The sequence below is a fragment of the Myotis myotis genome, unplaced genomic scaffold, assembly GCF_014108235.1.
Source record: "Myotis myotis isolate mMyoMyo1 unplaced genomic scaffold, mMyoMyo1.p scaffold_m19_p_6, whole genome shotgun sequence".
Lineage (NCBI taxonomy): Eukaryota > Metazoa > Chordata > Mammalia > Chiroptera > Vespertilionidae > Myotis > Myotis myotis.
Genome location: NW_023416368.1, coordinates 81,767,089 through 81,790,376, shown reverse-complemented (window position 1 = coordinate 81,790,376; position 23,288 = coordinate 81,767,089). Strand labels below are relative to the sequence as shown.

At 47.7% G+C, this 23,288-nt stretch overlaps 1 protein-coding gene across 17 annotated transcripts in view; it reads left to right on the top strand.

The window, feature by feature from the left end:
* Positions 1 to 23,288, top strand: part of RFX2 (regulatory factor X2) — a 90,011-nt gene that overhangs the window by 58,372 nt on the left and 8,351 nt on the right. For 13 of the 17 annotated variants that reach the window (XM_036312467.1, XM_036312474.1, XM_036312476.1 and 10 more), the window contains 10 exons: positions 6,791 to 6,865; positions 12,482 to 12,663; positions 13,596 to 13,715; positions 15,242 to 15,357; positions 17,064 to 17,182; positions 17,825 to 17,937; positions 18,263 to 18,417; positions 20,723 to 20,820; positions 21,759 to 21,908; positions 22,638 to 22,846. In XM_036312467.1, coding sequence (XP_036168360.1) covers positions 6,791 to 6,865; positions 12,482 to 12,663; positions 13,596 to 13,715; positions 15,242 to 15,357; positions 17,064 to 17,182; positions 17,825 to 17,937; positions 18,263 to 18,417; positions 20,723 to 20,820; positions 21,759 to 21,908; positions 22,638 to 22,846 — 1,337 coding nt within the window. The remainder of the gene's footprint in view (positions 1 to 6,790; positions 6,866 to 12,481; positions 12,664 to 13,595; positions 13,716 to 15,241; positions 15,358 to 17,063; positions 17,183 to 17,824; positions 17,938 to 18,262; positions 18,418 to 20,722; positions 20,821 to 21,758; positions 21,909 to 22,637; positions 22,847 to 23,288) is intronic. The other 4 variants (XM_036312478.1, XM_036312469.1, XM_036312464.1 and 1 more) reach the window with 1 other exon arrangement.

Here is a 23,288-nt window from a genome sequence, read left to right as displayed (position 1 = left end):
AGTTTATTTGAGCCAACCAGAGGACATTCCAGGAAGCAAGATCTCAAATGCTCCTGGTATTATAAATCTTAAAAGAGTGATTTGCCCAAATGATGAGTTTTTTGTTTGTCTGTTTGTTTGTTTTCAATCTTCACCTGAGGATATTTTCTCCATTGATTTTTAGAGAGAGTAAAAGGGAGAGAGGGGAGAGAGAGAAATATTGATGTGAGAGATACACATCAATTGGTTGCTTCCTGCACACTCCCCAACCAGGGCCAGGGATCAAACCTGCAATCCAGGTATGTGCCCTTGACTATGAATCTAACCTGGGACCCTTCAGTGCACCAGCTGATGCTCTAACCACTGAGCACACTAGCCAGGGCTGAAATGGTGAGGTTTTTTTGTTGTTTTTTTTAAAATATATTTTATTGATTTTTTACAGAGAGGAAGGGAGAGATAGAGAGTTAGAAACATCGATGAGAGAGAAACATCGATCAGCTGCCTCCTGCACATCTCCTACTGGGGATATGCCCGCAACCCAGGTGCATGCCCTTGACCGGAATCGAACCTGGGACCTTTCAGTCCGCAGGCCGACGCTCTATCCACTGAGCCAAACCGGTTTCGGCAATGGTGAGTTTTTAATAAAGTTTTCTGTTGCACTTTTTTTTTTAAAGTACATTGAGAGATTTGCTTTTGTCATTTCAGCTCAGGTCGAACCTCTGACACAACCTAAAGGGCAAAGTGCCCAGGATGCCAAATTTAAGGAGGGTTTCACCTCCAAGTGCTGACCCTGCTCAGGCTCGACCTTGAGCATGAGCACCTCCTTAAATTTGGTGCCCTGGGTGCCTTGTTGGCCCCACCCAGTCCTGGCCCAGTATGTAGACTTATATGCCTCTGGCCTAATCAGATTTTTATACAGCATGCACATGTAATATTACCTACATAACTTTAAAATGCTTAATTAACAAAATAAAGATGGACAAACAGATTTAAAATGTCCCATTTCCCTAAGCCAGCCTCCCTCTCTCCCAGGGTGAGCCCACTGTTTCCCCTTATTCCTCCCTGGCCCTTGGGGATGGACGCTTTCTACAGGCATAATTCTAGGATTTATGTTCCTGCCTCAAAATTCCCATCGTGCTGCTTCCTTCTTTTAAAATACTCCCCAATTTTTTTAAAGATCCAAAGGGGTTACTCATGCAACATCTAAATGTTTATTGTCTCCACTTATGGTCATGTAAGTATGCTGTATTTTAGGATGGAGGGTTAGCTACTGCAGGTTTCTGTCCTTGTCCCAACTTTTCTCTGGTCTTTCCAAGGAACATCCCTGCCCCTTCCCAGGAGGCATGGTCTGGAAATTGAATTAGGGAAGACCCAGCCTGGATTAGCAGGTATTTCATCAATAGTTATCATTGCTGGCCCTTTGTAGAGGCTACCTCTGTGGCAGGTCCTTTTAACAAAGTTATTATGGATGGCCATTGGGGTAGATGCTAATAAACTTGAGAAGTAACCAACACCCTCCATTAGGAGGCATTAATTTAGCCCTTAATCAGGTAAAATCTTGGTAGAATTATACATGAAAGGAAAGGGTTTTAAAATTTTTCTTTCACAATTTTTAAATAATTGGCTAATTTTAATATACTTGGGAGCTTTAAAACTAGTCTGCTATCTGCTATTACGTTGGGTCCTTAGAGACACTGTATCTTTTATCACAAGTATACATTTTCTGTCCTCCATCTGAATGAGTCTTTAAAGCAGGCCTTCTGTTAACAATTCATGTAGCAGAAGCAACTGATATTAAATGACCAATAAAAAGGAGTACGTGCTGCATTGCACCAAGTCAAAAGTAAAGATTAAGTGCCCGATAAATCAAGAAACAGATGCATAAGCATATGCATAATTCTAAAATGTGAAGGAGATTACCAGAAGTTCAAAAAAAGAGAAATGATTTTAGAAAATGCTGCCAGGGCTAGGGTTAGGGATGGGGCACCACTGCAGCCTCCGTGGTTCTTTGGTGCTATTGGACACATGGCCTGTGCATGTAGCACTGATGAAATTTTTAAAATGAACTCCAGTCAAATATAAAATTAGTTTTCATTTTAAGCATATATAAAGGTTAAACCCTAACTTCTCCAGCCACCGAGTGGACTGTTAAAGGCCCTTGGTTAGATCAAGTTCAAGGGCCAGATGCTCCTTTTCAGGGATGCTGCGGGAGTCTCCCATGCAAGGCCAGGAGGTGGCGCCATAGCGCCCTCTGCTGGACATGCGTGTGCTCTGCGCCTTCAGTCCTGACTCCAGGGCATCAAAGTGTCTGGCATCTGTCCTTCTGGGGTTTGACGGTGTTTTCCTGACCTTTATCGTCTTCAGATAATTAAGTGGTATTTTAAAACACAGTAAACATCTTGGGACACTCACAGTACATTAAATTAATTTCCTGTATCTGGACTTGTCTAAATCCTATTTAATAGCTATGGGTTTTTGAAGATGATCTTATACAGCGAATCTTAACCTATATTCTTTTCTTTCCCTCTGTACTCATGATACCATGATTTTTAGCAGTCAGCCTTAAATATGACCAGTGAACCTGTGGGTGTCCCCAGGACCCCTTAAGGGGGTCCACAAGGTCAAAACTTTTCATAATAATACTAAGCCAATAATACTAGTTACCATTTTCGCTGTGTCATCATTTGCAGTGATTGTGCAAAATCAACGCCCTTGAAACAGATGAGCACAAATAAAGGCAGAGGCCTCTTCTAGACGACACTGATCTTTTACCATTATGCTTTCGGTAAAAAAGAAAAAGATAAAATACCAGATACCAGTTTTACTTAGGAATGTCCTTGATGAAGTAGTAAAAATTACGAATTGTATTAAATCTCGATCCTTGCTTACATGTCTTTTTAACATTCTGTGTGACAAACAGCTCTTCTGCTGTCTGCCAAAGTATGATGGCCATCTCAAGGAAAAGCTCCTGTGCAATGAGTTGAGTGGAACTAGCCACTTTTTTTGAAATGTCATTTTTTCCTGAAAGAATAACAGACACATTGTGATCATTCAGACTCAGAGATGTGGCAGACATTTTCTCAAAAATAAATGGTGTGAACCTGGTGTATCCACAAAAACAATTGACAGATTTTATTGCCAGTACTTTTTTAAATTAAAAAAAAGCAAAGAGTATTTTGGAAAACTGGTATCTTTTCCAATGAGGTTGGTAGTGATATTAACAAATGTGATTTTTCAATATTATGTAATGAAATGTGTCAACATTTGGAAGATCTGCAACTCATTGAATGAATATTTTCCAAGTGACCAGTGCATGATGTTAAAACTATGCATGTGAGTAAAAGATTCATTCAAATTGCAAGAGAGACTAATGGATTTTTTTATATCTTTTTATTGAGGTAAAATTCACATAACATAACATTCACCATTTTAACCATTTAAAAGTGTACAATTCAATGACATTTAGTACATTCACAATGTTGTGCAACCATTACCCTATCTAGTTCCAGAACATTTTCTCCTCCCCAAAAGGAAACCCTGTACCAGTTACTTCCCATCCCCTTGGAACCAGTCTGCTCTCTGTCTGTGTGGATTTGCCTCTTCTGGACATTTCACATCAATGAGTCATACAGTGTGTGGCCTTTTGTGTGAGATGTTTTCAGAGTCCACCCACATTGTAGTCTGTGTCATTGTTTCACTCCTTTTCATAGCTGAGTAATACTCCATAGTATGTATGGTGCTCACTGTGTTTATCTATTAATCTGTGATTGATATTTGGGTTTTTCCACTTTTTGCCATTATGAATAATGCTGCTATGAACATTTGTGTACAAGTTTTTGTTTAAACACCTGTTTTCAGTTCTTTTGAATACATACCTAAGAGTGGAATTTCTGGGTAATATGGGTTAACTGGGTTTATGTTTAACTTTTTGAGGCACTACCATACTGTTTTCCACAGCAGCTGCATCATATGACATTCCACCTGCAATGTATAAGGGTTCCAATTTCTACATGTTTTCCCCCAACACTTCATTATCTTGTGTTTTCTTTTTAGCCATATTGGTGGATATGAAGTGGTATCTCATTGTGATTTTAGTCTTGTATTTCCCTAATGATTAATGCCGTTGAGGATCTTTTCATGTGCTTATTGGAGACATGTCCATTCAAGCCTTTTGCCATTTTTAATTGGATTGTTATTTTGTTGGTGAGTTATGAGAGTTCTTTAATATTCTAAATACAAGACCCTTATCAGATATATGATTTACTAGTATGGGAGAGTGTGGGTTGTCCTGTCACTCTCTTATTAGTGTCATTTGGTGCACAAAACTTTTAAAAAATATTTATTTTTATTGATTTCAGAGAGGAAGGAAGAGGGAGGGAGAGAGATAGAAACATCAATGATGAGAGAGAATCATTAATCGGCTGCCTCCTGCACACCCCCCACACTGGGGATCGAGCCTGCAACCCAGGCATATGCCCTGACTGGTAATCAATCCATAACCTCCTGGCTCATAGGTCGATGCTCAACCACATGCCAGCTTGGCGGTGCACAAAAGTTTTTAGTTTTGATGAACTCCAGTTTATCTTTAAAATTATTTTTAAATGTTTGTGCTTTTGATGTCATCTAAGAATCCATTGCCAAATCCAAGGTCATGAAAATAACCTTGTTTTACATGATTACCTGATGTTTTCCTCTAGGAGTTTTGTAGTTTTAGCTCTTTCATTTATTTCGTTGATCCATTTTGAGTTGACTTTTGTATATGATGTAAAGGTCTAGCTTCATTCTTTTGCATGTGGCCGTGCAGTTATCCCAGTGCCATTTTTTGAAAATTTTATTCTTTTACCATTGAATGGTCTTGACATCCTTGTCAAAAATCAATTGACCATAGATGTATGGGATTATTTCTAGACTCTCAATTCTATTCCATTGATCTCCATGTCTATTTTTATCCCAGGAATGCACTGTATCGGTTACTGTAACTTCGTGTTAAGTTTGAAATCGGAAGTGTGAGCCTTCCATCTTTGTTCTTTTTCAAGATTGTGTCGGCTATTGGGAGTCCTTTGCAATGCCATATGAATTTTAGGGTCAATTTGGCTATTTCAGTAAAGCAGTTGGAAGTTTAATAGAGAATTTTTACAGGGATTGCATTGATTCTATAGATCATTTTGGAGAGTATTGCCATATTAACAATATTAAGTCTTTCAATCCATGAACATAAGATATCTTTCTGTTTATTGTGGTTATCTTTAGTTTCAACAGTGTTTTATAGTTTTCATTGTACAAGTATTTCACCTCCTTGGTTAAATTTATTCCTAGGTATTTTTTCTCTTTGATACTATTGTAAATAGGGTTGTTTTCTTAATTTCCTCTTCACAGTGTTCATTACTCAGAAATGTAACTGATTTTTGTATGTTGCTCTTATATACTGCAACTTTTATGAATTAATTTATGAGCGCTAATTGTCTTTAGTGGATCCTTTAAGATTTTTTATATTTAAGATCATGGTGTCTGCAAATAGAGATAGTTTCATTTCTTCCTCTTCCATTTGGCTGCCTTTTATTGTTAGTGTTTTCCAATTTCCCTGGCCGGAACTTCTGGTACAATGTTGAACAGAATTGGCAAGAGTGTACATAAACAACAGTGGTTGTCCCGTACATTGAAAGGTCGTGGCACTTACCCAGGTTGTGGGTTCCATCCCTAGTTGGGGTGTGTACGGGAGGCAACTGATTGATGTTTCTTTTTCTGGCTTTCTCTAAATTCAGTGGAAAATATATCCTCAGGTGAGGATTAAAAAAAAAGAAGTGATGAGTGAAACAGTATTCCTCTCATTCCTAAACCCAGCCCTGCTGCACTTTCTGGAATACTTGTCCAACCTGCCTTTTTGCAGAAGCATTGCTGAAGTCTTTGCCTTTCCTGGTATTTGAGGACAGACAGGGTATGCTTTAGGTTCACTGCTTTTCCTTGCAGTTCTCTGCCTTTTGTGGTGGGCCACAGCAGAGTTTAAATTTCCATGTACAAGTCAAGGTCAAATTCAGCACATACAAACATGGTAGCCACACACAGTGGGGTGTTTCTTCCTTTGCTTAGACCTGTGGCACCACTTCAGTCCTCACGTCCATGAGATCCTTAGAACCCAACTAAAAAGTCCCCCTCCCTCAGGAAGGCCTGCCTGATAGCTCCGTTCTCATTGCCGCATATCCCTCTTTGCACAGCTCACACACACTTCATAAACATTCAGGAGCTTATCTCTGTGACATGTGCAGTGACCCCAGGGTCCAATGCCTCTGATGGCAGGGCCTGGGTCTTTGTCCTTGTTGGTATTTTCCCAAAGCATCCAGGGGAGAGACCCTGGATTTGTGACAGTACAGGCTGGCCAGGAAGTCAGTGCTGCCAACTGTCCTTGGGCTCTGTTGGTCATCTGATTCTCCCTAGCAACAGATGACGTGTGTGGGGAGCAGCAGGTGATTATTCTCTGGCTTTGCTCACATTTGAATGTATGCAGTGACTCAATGTTCATGGTGTGCCTGTGCACATGCAGCCCATGTTCACATCACAACCTCATCCACTGCGTGCGCTCCTCGGGCTTCTGGGCTCATCTGCATGTAACGAAGTAACACGCCTGGCTGTAGCTTCAACTCACGACTTAACCCATCTCCCCTGCCTGCATTAAGCCTTATTTTTATTTTGTAGGCGCTTGAATCATTTATTTGGATATTAATAAAAACAAGTCTTGGCTGATGCTAACCATCTGATTTCCCTTTTTTTTTTTTTTCCATTTTGTTTGTTTTGTTTCTGCACACATTTTCTTTAGCTTGAAATGGCGATTGAAAACCTCCAAAAAAGCGAAGGGATCACATCACACAAAAGCGGTTTACTCAACAGCCATGTAAGTGTGTGTCGCCTGGTGGTCTGCCCCACTGTGCACGTACCTGCATGGGCATTTCAAAAATAAGTGAAGGAAATGACTTGATACCTTTAAAATGTTGAAAGGGAGAGACAAGCTAGCCTAGAGTTCTATATGCAGCAAAAATATCCTACAATGTAAAGGGGATGGAGGCAAGTTCTTCATTCCTAGAGGTAGATGACCAGAGTACCTCCTTCTTCAGGGGCATGTTATGGGGGTTAGATTGTTTTTTTAATGTATTTTATTGATTTTTTACAGAGAGGAAGGGAGAGGGATAGAGAGTTAGAAACATCGATGAGAGAGAAACATCGACCCGCTGCCTCCTGCACACTCCCCACTGGGGATGTGCCCGCAACCAAGGTACATGCCCTTGACCGGAATCGAACCTGGGACCCTTCAGTCCTCAGGCCGACGCTCTATCCACTGAGCCAAACCAGTTAGGGCAGGGATTAGATTATTTAATACACATGACATGCTTCCAACAATGCCTGGCAGATCACAAGCATTATAAATAAAGTTAATACTAAAATGAGTAACAATAACAAAGTATGACACAGGATAGGGAATGCTATAAAGTTTCTTAGCTAAGTTTCCTATGATCAGTTCTTGGGGCCCGGGGGGGGGGGGGGGGAGGGAGGTAATTTGAGAAAAATGCAAAGCAACACTTTCCTAATAATTTGGGCTTTGTAAAAACTCTTTCTCCTTCATTTGCCTCCTGGGGAAAACCGTGAGTGTGTGTCCCGTGCCAGGAGGAGGCAAACGTCTTTGTCCCTGGGCAGCCTCATGGGGCAAGATGGCACTGGTGACAATTAAGAGTCTCTATTTCCTGGGACAGTTTAGAAGGAAAGCTGTGGTCTCCTCACGCTCCTCCCTTTTCCCTCTACTCCTCCTAATCCTCTCAATTTAGCTTTATGTGGAACTGGAAATTTAAAAGTAGGACAGGCCACTGAAGTCAGAATGTGCTTCTCAAGCACTTAGGTTGGGATTTGACCCCAAATGTCTTTAATTCTCTTGAGAATTAAAACATCAAGAAAAAAGCCCCCTGTAGTCATTCACGATCCTGTGGCCCCATCAAGACTTTTGTACTGGCCAAGTGTTGCCTGAAAGGAAGTGGTTCTGAGGCAGAGTGGGCTAGGGAAAGGCCCCAAAACTTCAGGGTTTATGGGTTGGCACAGGTGAGGCCAGCTGCTCCAGGCACACGTGATGAGGGTCTGCACTCCTCAGCCTCAGAGGCGAGTTACTAGAAGGAAAAGCAGCCTCACCGAGTTGTCTCAGGAAAAGCACAGAAGACCAGCAGGCTGCTCCCCAGGGCCCCCCCAGGCTAGGTGGGTCGTGGCCACCCTGTTGCCCATCACTGCTGGACAGTTGTCGCCTGTGGGCACAGCTGGGGAGGGAAATTCTTCAGTGAGTGCTGGGAGGGGAGGATACCTACCCCCACCCTGTCAAACTCCAAGCACACTGGTTAGAATGTGTGCAGAATGACAGTCTGCTCCAGGGACCATCTCTGTTCAGTGGGGACAGGCTTGCTTCAGCTGTCAAGCAAGAATACATGGCCACGTCATAGCCTGTGGGCCCAGCGCTAGGTCAGTCCTGGGGAGAGCCCTGTGAGAAAGGCAGGATGGGGGCGCAGACCCCAGCAGGCAGCACGTGTGTCCATGGGAATTTTAAAATGTCTCGGGAACGCATGCGCTGCTGGTCTGGCTGCAGGGCTGCTCCTGGCTTTCTAACACTTTTCTTTCGGAAGGCAGGCTTTCCAGGGTGCTTCCGGCCAGTTTATATTCCTGAGTTGACTTCGGAGCAGGAAAATCTCCCCGTGTTCGTTTTCTCCCTGTTGATCTGTGGTTGAGCCTCCTTCCATCAGGAGCTGTTAGCAGGAGCTGGGGCTTGGCAATTTGGAGTCAAAGGGAATAGACATCTTTCTAAAGAGCTGACTGCACGCTGAGTTGAGTCCCCTGGAGCTGTCCTTGCAGATGTGAGAGCGGGAGGAGGATGTAGAGATGGGCAGTGTGTCCTGTTGACACCTGTCATGGTCTCCGTTGGCAGAGCCTGCCCTCTGGCCACGGCTCAGTTGTCACCATGGCTGCCTACACCTAAGATCGTGTTAGTATTGGGCGACAGGGGCCACAATCCCCAATCCTTTGCCAGCCCAATCCAGAGCAGATGAGCATGGCTGGGGGTAGAGGGGAAGGGGGCTGTCACAGTGTTCCCCCAGCATCGGGGCTGTGGGAGCAGAAGGAACAAGAGCTTGGACTGCGAGGGCAGGAGCTCGGTGGTGTGAGAAAACCTGCCTACACAAACCAGTCTGCCCAGGAAGCCAGGGCAGAGGTTTACCTCTGAAACGACCACTGTTTTCTTCCCATGCACTGTCTTGGGGTGGGTGCAGGTGGTGATGCCTAGAGCCCAGGAGGGATGGGCAGCATGTTCCAGATCCAGCCGATGTCAGGGTCCCCCCAGAGCTTCCCCTGCTGCCCTTGGGGGCTCAGACCTAGAGGTCTGTAGGTTGAAGGAACCTTTTATCCTTAATGTGGAAATCCCACAGGAAGGGGGCCTCAAGTTAGAGGTCTCTAAAATAGGGGTGGCTGTGATTTGGTGGCATGAAAACAAGGGATAGCTGTTACAGAGGAAGGAGGTGATGAAGATGGTGCTGGGGATGAAAACACCACCCATTGGTGTTACTGTGGCCCCCCACTGACATGCCTGGCCTCAATCGAGGTCCCCCACCAAGAGCATTGGAGGTGCAGGGCTTCTCCCAGAACTACCACCCGACTGTCCCCCAGATCACTGTGTGAGAAGCTTCCCGCCCCCCCCCCCCGACACTCACTGACTCAGGGACCCCACAACATGTTCACCAAGTCACTATTATGGGGAGGCAGCCACTGTCTACTAAAATGAACTCTTATTTCCAAACCCTGCTTTTATTAATTGTATTCAGATTATATGATGTTTTTGTTGTTAATCTTCATCAGATTATATTTTTTTCCCCATTGATTTTTAGAGAGAGTGGAAAGGAGGGGGAGAGAGAGAAACATCAATGTGAGAGAGACACAATTGGTTGCCTCCTGCACTTGCCCCAACCAGGGCCGAAGATTGAGCCTGTACCCAAGTACTTAAGGCTCTTGACTGGAATTAAACCCGAGACCCTTCAGTCCGAGGGCCATCTTTCCACTGAGTCAAACTGGCTAGGGCCTACATGACTTTTTAATTTTAAAAAAACACAACAACACAAATTGTCAAAGATCCTTTAGCCTTTAGTTGATGGCCAACCACAGGCCAGTATAATGACCAAGCTGTCACCTTCAGACTAAGATGGGGCTTGGCTAGAGTGGCAGCTTCATGGCATGGGTCCCTTGTCCAGAAGTTGTTCCAAATTATTGTGACATGCCTAGCAGTGGTCTTGACAGGACCATTATTCCTTCACTATTCCTGACTCACCCTCCCTGCCTTGCTGACCCCATCCCTGCTGCTGTCAGGACAGGTGGGGGTTTTTTTTGTTTTTGTTTTTGTTTTTAATATATTTTATTGATTTTTTACAGAGAGAAAGGGAGAAAGATAGAGAGTTAGAAACATCGATGAGAGAGAAACATCGATCAGCTGCCTCCTGCACATCTCCTACCGGGGATATGCCCGCAACCCAGGTACATGCCCTTGACCGGAATCGAACCTGGGACCTTTCAGTCCGCAGGCCGACGCTCTATCCACTGAGCCAAACTGGTTTCGGCAGGACAGGTGGTTTTCTTGCAGGGCATCTGCCTGGACCCCTCTCCCGAATCCACATTTTAGTGTCCAGAGCTGAGCCCTGACACCCCCCTAACCCCTCTTCCTCTCACCATTGTCCCTGCTCACCAAGTACTTCCAGCGCTCATCCTTGCTTTCCGCCTCCTCCCGCACCTCACCTGATGCTCCTTGACGTCACCTTCAGAACAATCCACGATCAGACTGCTTCTCCCATTTCCACCACTATGGCCACACACACATACACACACACCATCTCTCCCGTGGATTGTTAAGCCAACCCTCGGCTCCCACGCCCTTCTCATGGCAGCTGCCATAGTGATCCTACTAACTAAAACCTAAGTCAGATCCTTGCACTTCTCTGCTCAGAAGCCTGCAGGGCCCCCATTGCCCTCCAAGTAGAAGCCAAGTTCATGAAAATGGCCTTGCAGGACCTCCCCATCCGTTCCCTGCTCTCAACTCCTCCCTCTCTCCTCCTCTGCTCCAGCCACACAGACCTCCTCACTGTTCCTCCAGCACCAGGCACAGTTCTGCCTCAACAAGCCTTTGAATGGGCTGTTCCTTTGCCCGAGACTCTTCCCCAATGGCTCCCTCCCTCCTTCTTCATGTCTTTACTCATTTGCCCTCAAATCAGTTTCCTTTCATGGTAACTTCTCAGTGCAAACGAGAGAGGAAGTGTAACCAACTGTTCTTTTGGAGAATGGTTTCAGTTCTCCCTGTAGTCACTTGTACTTGGAGGAAGATAACTATGCATTTTTAATCTCAGGTCAACAGAATCACCCAAACAGAGAAGTCTACTTTTAATTTAAATAACATGGGGAAAAGGAATCATATTTCCTGAACATTCTCTAGTCTCCCCCGAAGTTCTCTTTCTAACCATTACCTTCGGTAATGGGCCAGGTATTGAACAGCGGGCCAGGTATTAGCCTTCCTCCCTCAGGACCCCTGGTGCAGTGCCCCTTCCAGCCCTCCACCCACACAATATGCCCACCCTCTAGCCCAGGACCAGTGTCATCACGTGGCCCCTGCCCCATCCACCATCGTCGTCAGTGGGGTTGTCTGGACAGAGGTGGAGCTTAGACCCCCACCTCCCACAAGGATCCTGCCTCAGGCTGGTTCCTGTGCACATGGCTCCTGCCTGTCCCCAAAGCTCATGTGTGGTTAAGGCCTTTTGTACTCACATAGCAGAATGGAAGCCAGAATCAAACTACAGCTTTGGGGGCATTGTGCTTGGGGCTCCCAGGCGGGCGTGTTGCCCCATGTGGGGACTTCGCTTTCTACAAGGGCGGCTCCTGCCCGTCCAACACTAGCGACCTTTGGGGGCAGCAACTTCAACTTTCCATTCTTTTTCCTGCCTCGGCCTGAGCACAAAGTCCTCCACATGAGCCTCATAGGTATCTCACTCAGCTTCTATCTGTGCTCCGCTCGGCCAGGACCTGTAGGAGATGTTAGTCCATCTCCATGGCCAACTGGCCGGTGCAGGGCATGGTGCTCACAGGCCCCTGAATTTTCTTGAATCTGCCTCTTTCTCGTCATCAGAATTGATCTTCGTTCCCGTGGGTTTAGGAGACATTTGGTGTTTAAGCAGCGTCGGGGGCGTGTGCATGTTTAAATGATTATAAGGACAAATTGTACGAGGTCTCCATCCATGTATATTTTTCTCAATTAAGTCAAGGAGAATGAAAATTGAAGGAATAAAGAAGCAGGTGAAAAGAAGCTACTAAGTAACGTGCCCAGAATCTTTTGAACCCAAATCCATGACAGTAGCAATGAATTTCCTCACCATGTGAAGTGAAGGGAAAGCATGTGGTTAGCATTTTGGTGTTAGGGGGAATCTGACAGTCAGGACTGTGTCTCTTTCTCCAGCTCCAGTGGCTGTTAGATAATTACGAAACCGCTGAAGGCGTCAGTCTCCCCCGAAGTTCTCTTTATAACCATTACCTTCGGCACTGCCAGGAGCACAAGCTGGACCCTGTGAATGCCGCCTCCTTTGGGAAACTGATTCGCTCCGTGTTTATGGGCCTGAGGACGCGGCGGCTGGGTACCAGGTGGGTAGAAGGGGGTGTCTGACAGCCCGCACACCCACCCGTTCTTCCTCTTTGTTTATGTAGAAATCAAGCTTTTGGAGAACATGGGGCTTCCTCCTCCTGCCCACACTTCCTGACTGACATGCCTCTGGGTGGACTTGGAGCTGCCCCAAATTGGCGGCAGCATTGGCCTGGCCAGGGCCAAGGTGCGGGCTGTGGTTTGGTTCTCTTCAGATGACAGGACGCAGGGGTTCGCTTCAGCTCTCTCTTTGTTTGAAATTTTCCATAATAATAGGGTTTTTTTAAAGCTGCCTCGGGATTATCTAATACAGTTGGATTTACTATTTCTTGATGCTTTTCACTGTACTTGGACCAACCTACCATGGCCTGCCCTTGGCCTATATCTGCCAGGGAACCTCATGTGTCATACATAAACTTCACCAGACAATAATGCGAACCCCCCTCTCACTAGAAAAGAAAGTGGCCACAGTCTCCTTAAAGTGAGTGGCCTAGAGATCATGTGGCCGTGATCAGTGACAGGCCTAGCACTTGCTTTCAGTGAGGTTGTATAGAAGTGGGTGGCAGGGAGCGTTCATGCCCTCTCAGAAGCCGGCATCCTGGCCAAGAGAATGGGCAAGTCTTCTCTTGTCCTCTCCCACTTTGATCCTTGACAGAGAATATCTTTACAGAATATAGCCACAGAACTGGTTTTCTGACTGCAGGACTTCTCAGAGCCTTTATCATACTAAAATACAAGAGGGGACCCTCCCAGAAGGGGAGGTAGTGTGCAGAGTTTTCTAAACCTGTCTAGCCATGGGACAGCTTGTAAGCATTTCCCATAAGGTCCAGAAAACACTGAACCCAAGGGCCCAAAGTGCAAGTGCCAAAACAGAGCACATCCTGTCCTTTAGGACATCTGCAGGGAGAGCTGACCCTGGGTATTTGGTTTCTAGGGGCAACTCAAAGTATCATTACTATGGGATCCGTCTAAAGCCGGACTCGCCCTTGAACCGGCTGCAGGAGGACACCCAGTACATGGCCATGAGACAGCAGCCTGTGCATCAGAAACCGAGGTGAGTTACCGGGTTGAGGCTGGCCTGAGGAAGGGCCTGGATTTTTCTAGGGAGGATGTTTCTCAAACATTAAATACATTCGTATGAGGGGACTCCCATTCTGCAGTGGAGAAAACAGACTCATTAACCTCAGTCTCCAATGTCCTGGGAGAGCCAAGGCATTCACCTCCACTGACATGAAGGGAGGCCAGAAGGACTTGGGGCCGAGGATGCAACCTCAAGCTAACAGCACTTACGGAGTGCTCTCTTTTTTAAAAAAAAATAGACATTATTTTTTAAAGTGATGTTAGGTCACAGCAAAATTGAGTAAAAGATACATATACTCCCTGCCTCACACACGCACAGCCTCCCCACTATCCACATCCCCTGACAGAGTGGCACCTTTGTTTCAGTCGGTGACCCCAATAAAGTTCCAGTCGATGACCCCAATAAATCAATGACTCCAACAGCAGATGAATGGATCATTAAAATGTAATATACATATATATATGCAATAGAATAGGATTCAGCCGTAAAGAGGAAGGACATCTGACACAGGACAATAGGGATGAACCTGGAGGACATGATGCTCAGTGAGAGAAGCCAGACACAAAAGGACAGATATTAGAGGAGGTCCAGACATAGAAGGTCCCTAGAAGAGTCAGATTCATAGAGACAGAAAGGAGATGGTGGGAGCCAGGGGCTGGGGAAGGGCAGGGATGGGTTAGTGTTTAATAGGGACATAGTTTTAGTTTGGGAAGATAGAAAGTTCTGGAGGGGGATGGTGGTGATGGTTGTACAACTATGTGAATGTACTTAATGTCATAGCTATACACTTAAAAATTATTAAGGTGGTACATTTTGTTATGTATATTTGACTACAATTATTTTAAAACTAGAGGCCCGGTGCATGAAATTCGTGCATGGTGGGGGGTGGGGTGGGGGGCGTGGAAACTCCCTCAGCCCAGCCTGCATCCTCCCGCAATCCGGGACCCCCTGTGGGATCGGGCCTAAACCAGCAGTCGGACATCCCTCTCACAATCCGGGACCACTGGCTCCTAACCGCTCACCTGCCTGCCTGATCACTCCTAACCACTCACCTGCCTGATCGCCCCTAACTGCTCACCTGCCTGCCTGATCGCCCCTAACTGCCTCTGCCTGCCTGCCTGATTGCCCCTAACCACTCTGCCTGCCTGCCTGATCACCCCTAACCACTCTGCATGCCTGCCTCATCGCTCCTAACCACTCTGCCTGCCTGCCTCATCGCTCTTAACCACTTTGCCTGCCTGCCTCATCGCCCCTAACCACTTTGCCTGCCTGCCTCATCGCCCCTAACCGCCTCTGCCTCAGCCCCCGCCGCTGCAGCTTTGTCCGGAATGACGTCCAGAAGGTCGTTTGGCTGTCCAGTCTGATTAGCATATTATGCTTTTATTATTATAGATTATACACACACACACCAACTGTACCCTGTTCAGCCCTGTGCTCCTCAGGCCCCTTCTAGGCAGTGTTGCTGGGGCCTCATGGTGGCATGTGTGTTTTCTACCCAGGTACCGGCCAGTCCAGAAGTCGGACAGTCCTGGGGACAATGGCTCGCACAGCAGCCTACACAGCACGCCAGAGCAGGCCATGGCCGCCCAGAGCCAGCACCACCAGCAATACATAGGTGAGCAGGGACACCCCCACCCCTGGGTGCAGGGCCTGCTGTGAAAGCTCCGGCTCTCCTCAGCACTTCTGGGTGCTTGTGGGTTTCAGCACCAGCAGCATCTACAGGGGTGCATTAAGCAGTTTTCTTGTGTGACACCTTTTCTTTTTTATAAATTCCTTTTTATTTGAGAGAGATACATTGATTTTGTTGTTGCTGTTCCACTTATTCATTGGTTGATTCTTGTATGTACCCTGACTAGGGATCAAACTCCCAACCTTGGCATATCTGGACAACGTTCCAGCCAACTGAGCTACCCAGCAGAGCCTGACACCTTTTTGTTACATCGAAAGTTTTAGATAAACTTCATTGTGTCATCCCTGAGATTTTAGAACAGTCAGCATATGTCCCCAAAATTAATGTATAAAATGACCATCAAAAAAATAAATAGCCCTGGCCAGTGTTGCTCAGTACTTAGAACATCGGCCTGTGCGCCAGAGGGTCGAGGATTTGATTCCCGGTCAAGGGACTCTACCTGGATTGCAAGTTTGATCCCCGGACCCAGTGGGGGCATGCGTGGGAAGCAACCAATCTCAGATTGATGTTTCTCTCTTTCTCTCTCTCTTCCTCTCTCCCTCCCCTCACCCTCCCTTTTACTCTCTCTAAAAAAAAAATCAATGAAAAAAATATCCTGTGGTGAGGATTAACAAAAAAAACCACAACTAAATAAAATTAAATGCCTGTCAGAAAGAAGACTAGATGTCCTATTTTATTTTTTAATCCTCACATGAGGATATGTTTGTTTGTTTGTTTATTGATTTTAGAGGGGGTGGGAAGAGAGAAACATCGATGTGAGAGAGAAACATTGATCAGTTGCTGACCGGGGATCGAATCTGCAACCTGGATATGCGCCCTGACCAGGGATCAAACACGAGACCTTTGGGTGTACAGGATGATACTCCCACTAGCCGAGCCACACCGGCCACGCTAGATGTCCTGTTGTAAAACCTGTAGGCTCAGGGCAGCAGCAGGGTTTGGCTGTCCTCCTGGGTTCTCCTCCTTGCTTAACTGGATGCTCAAGACCCTGAAAAACTGGATTTCTCCCCTCCCGGGGCCCTCACAAAGGGCTGCCTGGCCCTCTTCCCTGGGAACTGTGGGAGAGACCGTCCCCCGCCCCCCCACACCCGGTGGCCCCACTGCTTTCTTGGGATTGCATCCTAAGAGCCTGCCACCGGGACATGCCCAGGGAGGGTCACTGGGATCAGTGTCAAGCATACACACACTGAGACATCAGTGGCTTGGTGTATTTTTAATGTATTTCTTGAGCCTGAACAGAGCCCTCCTGTGTTGGGTCTTCTAGAGGTTGTCATGCCCGGGATCACCACAGGGCCAGCCTTGTCCCCAGAGGCACTGCTCTGGCTGGCTCCCCTGTTGGGGCGATGAGAACACTCACTGTGTCTGGGCCCTGGCGCAATGCTTTGTCTTGTCTCAGCATATTTCATGTTGGTGGGAGGTGATGCTGTCCCCACACTGTACCTGAGAAAACTGAAGCGTACAAAGCTGTGTAACTGCTCAGGGAAGCCAGGATGCCGCCCAGGGTTGTCAGGTGGTCACCACCACTTCTGGATAGCATCCCCTAGCACACGGGACACCCAGCCCAGCTTTGGCTCATGGACCTTCTGCAGGTCTGCTGATGACCCCGTTTCCGTCCTCCCTCCACCCCCCAGATGTCTCCCACGTCTTCCCGGAGTTCCCAGCACCTGACCTGGGCAGCGTCTTGCTGCAGGAGAGCATCACGCTTCAAGACGTCAAGGCCCTGCAGCTGGCCTATCGGCGGCACTGTGAGGTGACTGCCCCCTCCAGGTGGCCCCCAGGAAGAGCCCACACCTGGGCTGTGGGGATTCAGTGGGAACCTCAGTGCCCCCAGGGCCTGGGTGCAGAGCCCAGTGTGCTTCCCCAGGACTACCAAATCCTCGGACATCCCCAGGTGTCCCTGACAACACAGAGGACCCAGAGCGGCCCCTGCTCCCTCTAGCCAAGGAGCAGATAGAATCTTTGCCCCCTGGACAGCGCCCCTTTGTCCCTTTCCATCTCCACTGTGATCTCTCTCTGATTTCAAAAGAGCCCCTCCCCCACAACCTGAATCACCACTGACTGCTTAGAATGTCCTGATGACATGTGATCCACACCCTTTTTTAAATATATATATATATATATATATATATATATATATATATATATATTTAATTGATTTCAGAGAGGAAGGGGGAGAGAGAAACATCAATGGTAATCTTTGATTGGCTGCCTCCTGCACACCCCCTACTGGGGATAGAGCCTGCAACCTGGGCATGTGCCTTTGACCAGAATCAAGCCCGGACCTTTCAGTCCACAAGCCGATGCTCTATTCACTGAGCCAAACCAGCTGGAGGGACCCACACCCTTTTGAACACCCACATTCATGCGTCTAACGGGCCAATTTTACTTCCAGGCAACTTTAGATGTCGTGATGAACCTCCAGTTCCACTACATTGAGAAGCTGTGGCTTTCCTTCTGGAATGCTAAAGCCTCCTCCAGCGACGGCCCTGCCTCTCTACCAGCCAGGTATTGTGGTTGTTCCCCCCGACAGGCGCGATGACACCCACACTGTGACCCACAGATAAATGCATCTACTTTCCACGAATTGGCACTCCCCCCATAATTAGATGTTGTTTTTATACTTCTGACAGTTGATTTGTAATTTGCATTGCCCATTCACTTGTTTCAAGTGAGTGTTTCATTGGTGACCATATGCCATCCCAAAGAGAAGTCAGCAGTAGCCACAGTGGGAAATGTCATTATCTCAGCCATAGGCGGGGGGTGGACAGCATGACCTGCGTGGGGTGGTCTCCAGGCCTTGGCTTACCTCGTCTCCTCCATTCCCCCACAGTGATGAGATTCCTGAAGCCACCATCCTCCCGAAGGACAAGCTGGTGTCTCTGTGTAAATGTGACCCCATCCTTAAGTGGATGAGGAACTGTGACCACATCCTCTACCAGGCCCTGGTGGAGGTCCTCATCCCCGACGTGCTGCGGCCAGTACCCAGTAAGCAGCTTGCTCCCCTGCCTCTCTCCTTTCTCCCCTGCACCCCTGCAGCCACTCTGTCAGGTCCAGCTCAGACTGGGACACAGAATCCAGTGAGAGCAGCAGCTTGGTCACCCTGGAAAGATGCTCACCCCTGCCTGCACGTTTTCCTTGTCATTGACCCGGGGAGAGAAGGAGGGAGGGCCTTATGGCTCTGGTGAGGGTTGTCCACTCTCAGGTCCCTGCCCACCTAGTCTGGGCTGGCTTAGGGCTTCATGCTACTGCCCAGTGCTGTGGGCTTCTGGGTCTCTGATGTCCCCAAAGGAGTTCTAGACTGTGGGGCCCAAGTCTCAGGACATCCATATCCCTCCAGGCTGCTGCATTTGCTGAAAGCCCTAGGGATAGTCTGAATCCGGTTTTATCCCAATTTCCTCAAGTTGATATGAGGCTGAGCTCAGCTTCCTCCCAAACCTGTGGTTCTTTAGCACCGAAAGGTGGATTCTATAGAATTTTCTCCAGATTCCAGCATCCTTAATTTAGGAAAGGAGGAAAAAAAATGAAATCATGGGCCTCGCTGGCTACACCCATTAGGGCTGGCATGGACCTTCCCAGGGAACTGACTGGGAACTGCCTGCCAGGCCTCTGGTGGTGGTGGTAACTCCCACCACCAGGAGGCACTGTTGTGCCAGCCCCTGACTTCCAGACTTTCCTGTGGGCTCCAGCATCATCCCAAGTGAAGGGTGAGCAAGGTGGGTACCTGAGGCCTCATTGTTTTTTGTTGTTGTTTTTTTTAATCCTCACCAGAGGATATTTTCCCCATTGCTTTTTCAGAGAGAGTGGAAGTGGGGAAGGGAAAAGAGGGAGAGAGAGAGAGAGAGCAAGAGATGTGAGAGAGAGACAGACTGGTTGCCTCCTGCATGCACTCTGACCAGCGGTGGGGAGTGAACCTGCCACCCAGGTACATGTCCTTGACCGGGAATTGAACCCACAACCCTTTGGTGTGCAGGCCGATGCTCTAACCACTTAGCATACTGGCCAAGGCTGAGGCCTTGTTCTTTTTTTTTATTGATTAAAATATTACATATGTGTTCATATCCCCTCTTTACCCCACCCCTCACCCCCCTGCTCATGCCCTCACCCCCCTGGTGTCTGTGTCCATTGGTTAGGCTTATATGCATGCATATAAGTCATTTGGTTAATCTTTCCCCCTTACTCCCACTCTCCCCTACCTTCCCTCTGAGGTTTGACATTCTGATCAATGCTTCTCTGTCTCTGGATCTGTTTTTGTTCATCAGTTTATGTTGTTTATTATATTCCATAAACGAGTGAGATCATGTGATATTTATCTTTCTCCTACTGGCTTATTTGGCTTAGCATAATGCTCTTCAGGCCCATCCATGCTGTTGCAAATGGTAGGAGTTCCTTCCTTTTTACAGCAGCATAGTATTCCATTGTGTAGATGTACCAGTTTTTAATCCACTCATCTGCTGATAGGCACTTAGGTTGTTTCCAAATCTTAGCTATAGTAAACTGTGCTGCTATGAACATAGGGGTGCGTATATCCTTTCTGATTGGTGTTTCTAGTTTCTTGGGATATATTCCTAGAAGTTGGATCACTGGGTCAAATGGGAGGCCTCGCTCTTAATGCCTCCAGCAGACACCACAGGTTACACTTGGCAGGTGACCTATGCACATTTGTGTCAGTGCTTGGAAACCCCCGGTCTTTCTTGCACTGCTACTTTTGTGCCAGAAAATGGGAAACAGCATAATGATTGCATTTTTCCTATCGCCTTGCCTGCCCAACAGCTGTTAAGTATAGTGTGCAGTAAGTCTATATTAAGGTTTGAATTTGGGGTAGATTTGCTTTTACATTGGGGGATTTTTTATTTTTAGAGTCTTATTATTTCCTTCTCACTGTAACCCATCTCAAAGTCAATTTAGAAGTTGATAGGATATATTTACTTGCATGTGTATCAGGGTCTCAGTTTCAGCACTGCTGACACTGGGGCCAGGTCACTCTCTGTGGGGTCATCCTGGGCACTGTGGGGTGTTGAGCAGCATCCCTAGCCCCCACCCGCTCAAGGCCAGGAGCACTCCCAGCCATGAGAACCAGATGAATGGTCTGGACAGGCCCTAACTCTTACTCCAGGCTCCCCTCACCAAGTGTCCCAAATTATCCCCCATGCCTGTGCTGCTCCCTTCTTCTCTTTTCCTCTGTGTTGCTTTTGGGTGGTAACTTTCATTACATTTGCCTCTTACTCATGACTGATCCTGAGGGGCGAGGCTCTGCCTTTCTCACTGTTAATACCGTGTTTCCGTCTCCCAGGCACCTTGACACAGGCCATCCGTAACTTTGCCAAGAGCTTGGAAGGCTGGTTGACGAACGCCATGAGTGACTTCCCACAACAGGTTATCCAGACGAAGGTGACTCCTGGGAATGGGGTCTGGGCCTTCAGACCACACTGGTATCCAGAGCAGAGGCCACGGGCCTGGGGACCCCTTAGGCCTAGCTGTGCTGTAAAGGGAGGGGGCCGGGAGTAGCTCAGAGGAGGGGGCTTCTCTCCCTCTGCTCTGGGAGAACTTGACTGCTGGGCCCCAGGGAGAGCCGGTCGCTCCTGTGTGTCCTGAGGATCAGTGGTCCCTTCAGGAAGTCCTGAAGATGCTGCTGATGTAGGATAGGTAGTGGCAGGGAGGGGCTTGACGGAAGATGCCATTTGATGTGGCACATTTGGGTCAGCTCACAAGAGATTGAATATTTCTATGCTCATGAAAAGACGGAATTTAATCTCCTTGCTGTAACCTTATGACATTAGTCTTGGCCACAAATCAGAATTTAAGTGTGGAGATTTGGCCCACAAGGGAAAAAGAGAATAACTTCTTGCAATTGTTCTTGCACACATTTCTTAAAGCGTTGCCATGTACAGAGGAGGCCAGATTTTGGGCATCTGGTCTGCCTGCCTGTAGTCTGGAATTGCTGTTAGGCCGGTGATACTGCAACTTCAGGGAGCAAAAGAACCATCTAGGTAGTCAGTAAAATACAGATTCCAAGGCCACCCCCACAGAGTCTGCCCCAGCTGGCCCAGGAACCAACATTCTCACCAAGCTCTCCAGAGAGCTGATGGAATTGAGTTCTAACCCACTGATGCCACAATGTCTACTATAGGTGCCACGTGATGTGTTGGTGACATCTGTGTCCACTGATTCTTACTCTTCAGGTTCTTGAGACTGTCACAAGGGTGCATCCCTCTTCCCTGCCCCTGACTGTCCCTGAGCCCATGCCCTCCAAGGAGAAGAGAGAATAGGCTTTCCCTACGTGCAGTGCATGCGTGCAGCTCACCCTCTCATGCCGTCTTTGGCCACAGGTCAGCGTGGTCAGCGCCTTCGCCCAGACCCTGCGGAGATACACATCCCTCAATCACCTGGCACAGGCGGCCCGGGCCGTGCTTCAGAACACTTCCCAGATCAACCAGATGCTCAGCGACCTCAACCGCGTGGACTTTGCCAACGTGCAGGTGACTTTCCCCACAGCCTGGATGGGGTTCCAGGACCAGACTGCAAGGCGAGGACAATGTGCGCGAGACCCCAGCCCCTCTGGACTGGACTTCCACCCCTTAGAAAAATGCATAAACCCTCAATCTGCAGCCATAGCAAACCCAGCGCACATTTCTGCTGCAGGAACTAGATTCAGGGTCGGCGCACCCAAGGACCGCAGGTCTCCACTTCAGGATCTCTCAGGCTCTCAGAGTTGTGACCATCACCTTGATGCATTTTCTTTAAAATTGTACCTTCCTGTTGCCACATTCATAGTTCTTTGTTTGGGCCTAGAAAAGTTCAGGCTGTCAGTAAATGGATCCTGCTACTCTATTTATGTCAAGTTCAGGCCCTGGGTCAACCCACTAAACACACACACATTCACAAGAGTGACCACTCAAAAATAAAACCCAAAGACATGGTATAATTGGAGATATAGGTCTGGGAAACCTGGATTTAAGTCCTTATATGCTGGGACAGGTTCCCTCTCTGTTCCATTGTCTCCGTCCCCATGAGATTGGGTACTAATGGTGCTTGACTGCAGTTGGAAAAGGCCACGGGTGAGGATGGGTGCATGCTCGGCCTAAGGTCAGACGTGGAGCTGGTGCTCAGGAGATGGCCGCAGTCTGGATCCCTGAGCTCTCACCCATGGCATTGGTAGTGGGGGCTGTCACTGACTCTGTTCTGACCCACCGCCCTTGCGCCTGCAGGAGCAAGCCTCGTGGGTGTGCCAGTGCAAGGAGAGCGTGGTGCAGCGGCTGGAGCAGGACTTCAAGCTGACCCTGCAGCAGCAGAGCTCCCTGGACCAGTGGGCCAGCTGGCTCGACAACGTGGTCACGCAGGTCCTGAAGCAGCATGCGGGCAGCCCCAGCTTCCCCAAGGCCGCCCGGCAGTTCCTGCTGAAATGGTCCTTTTATAGGTAAGTGCCCCTTGAACTCCCCGAGAACTCTGGAAGGGCAGGGGTGGAGGTCTCCAGAGGTTGTCCCGCCTTCAGTAGCCAAAAGCCCAAACCAGGGCCCAACCTGCAGGCCTCATCTGGCAGGCTGGCTCCCAGAGTCAAGCCCAGAGGCACCCTGTGGCCTAAAAGTAGGTGGCAGGCTTCCACAGACAGAAATCGTCATCGAGCCTTCTGGAGAAACATAGCAGCTTGAGCCCATGTGTTTATTTCTGCTCCCCAGCAAAACCCCACAAAGTGGCAGTAAAGGAAGTGGTGAAAAGGCATAAATCCCCAGAACAAGGAGAACAGGAGAGCAGATGATGGTGGATCAATGAGTGAGAGCAAGAGTTTGGGAGGTGGTGTGAGGTGGTCAGTTAGGTCAGTGAGCCAGACGGGGAGCAACCATTGGGCTTTTAGTCACTCA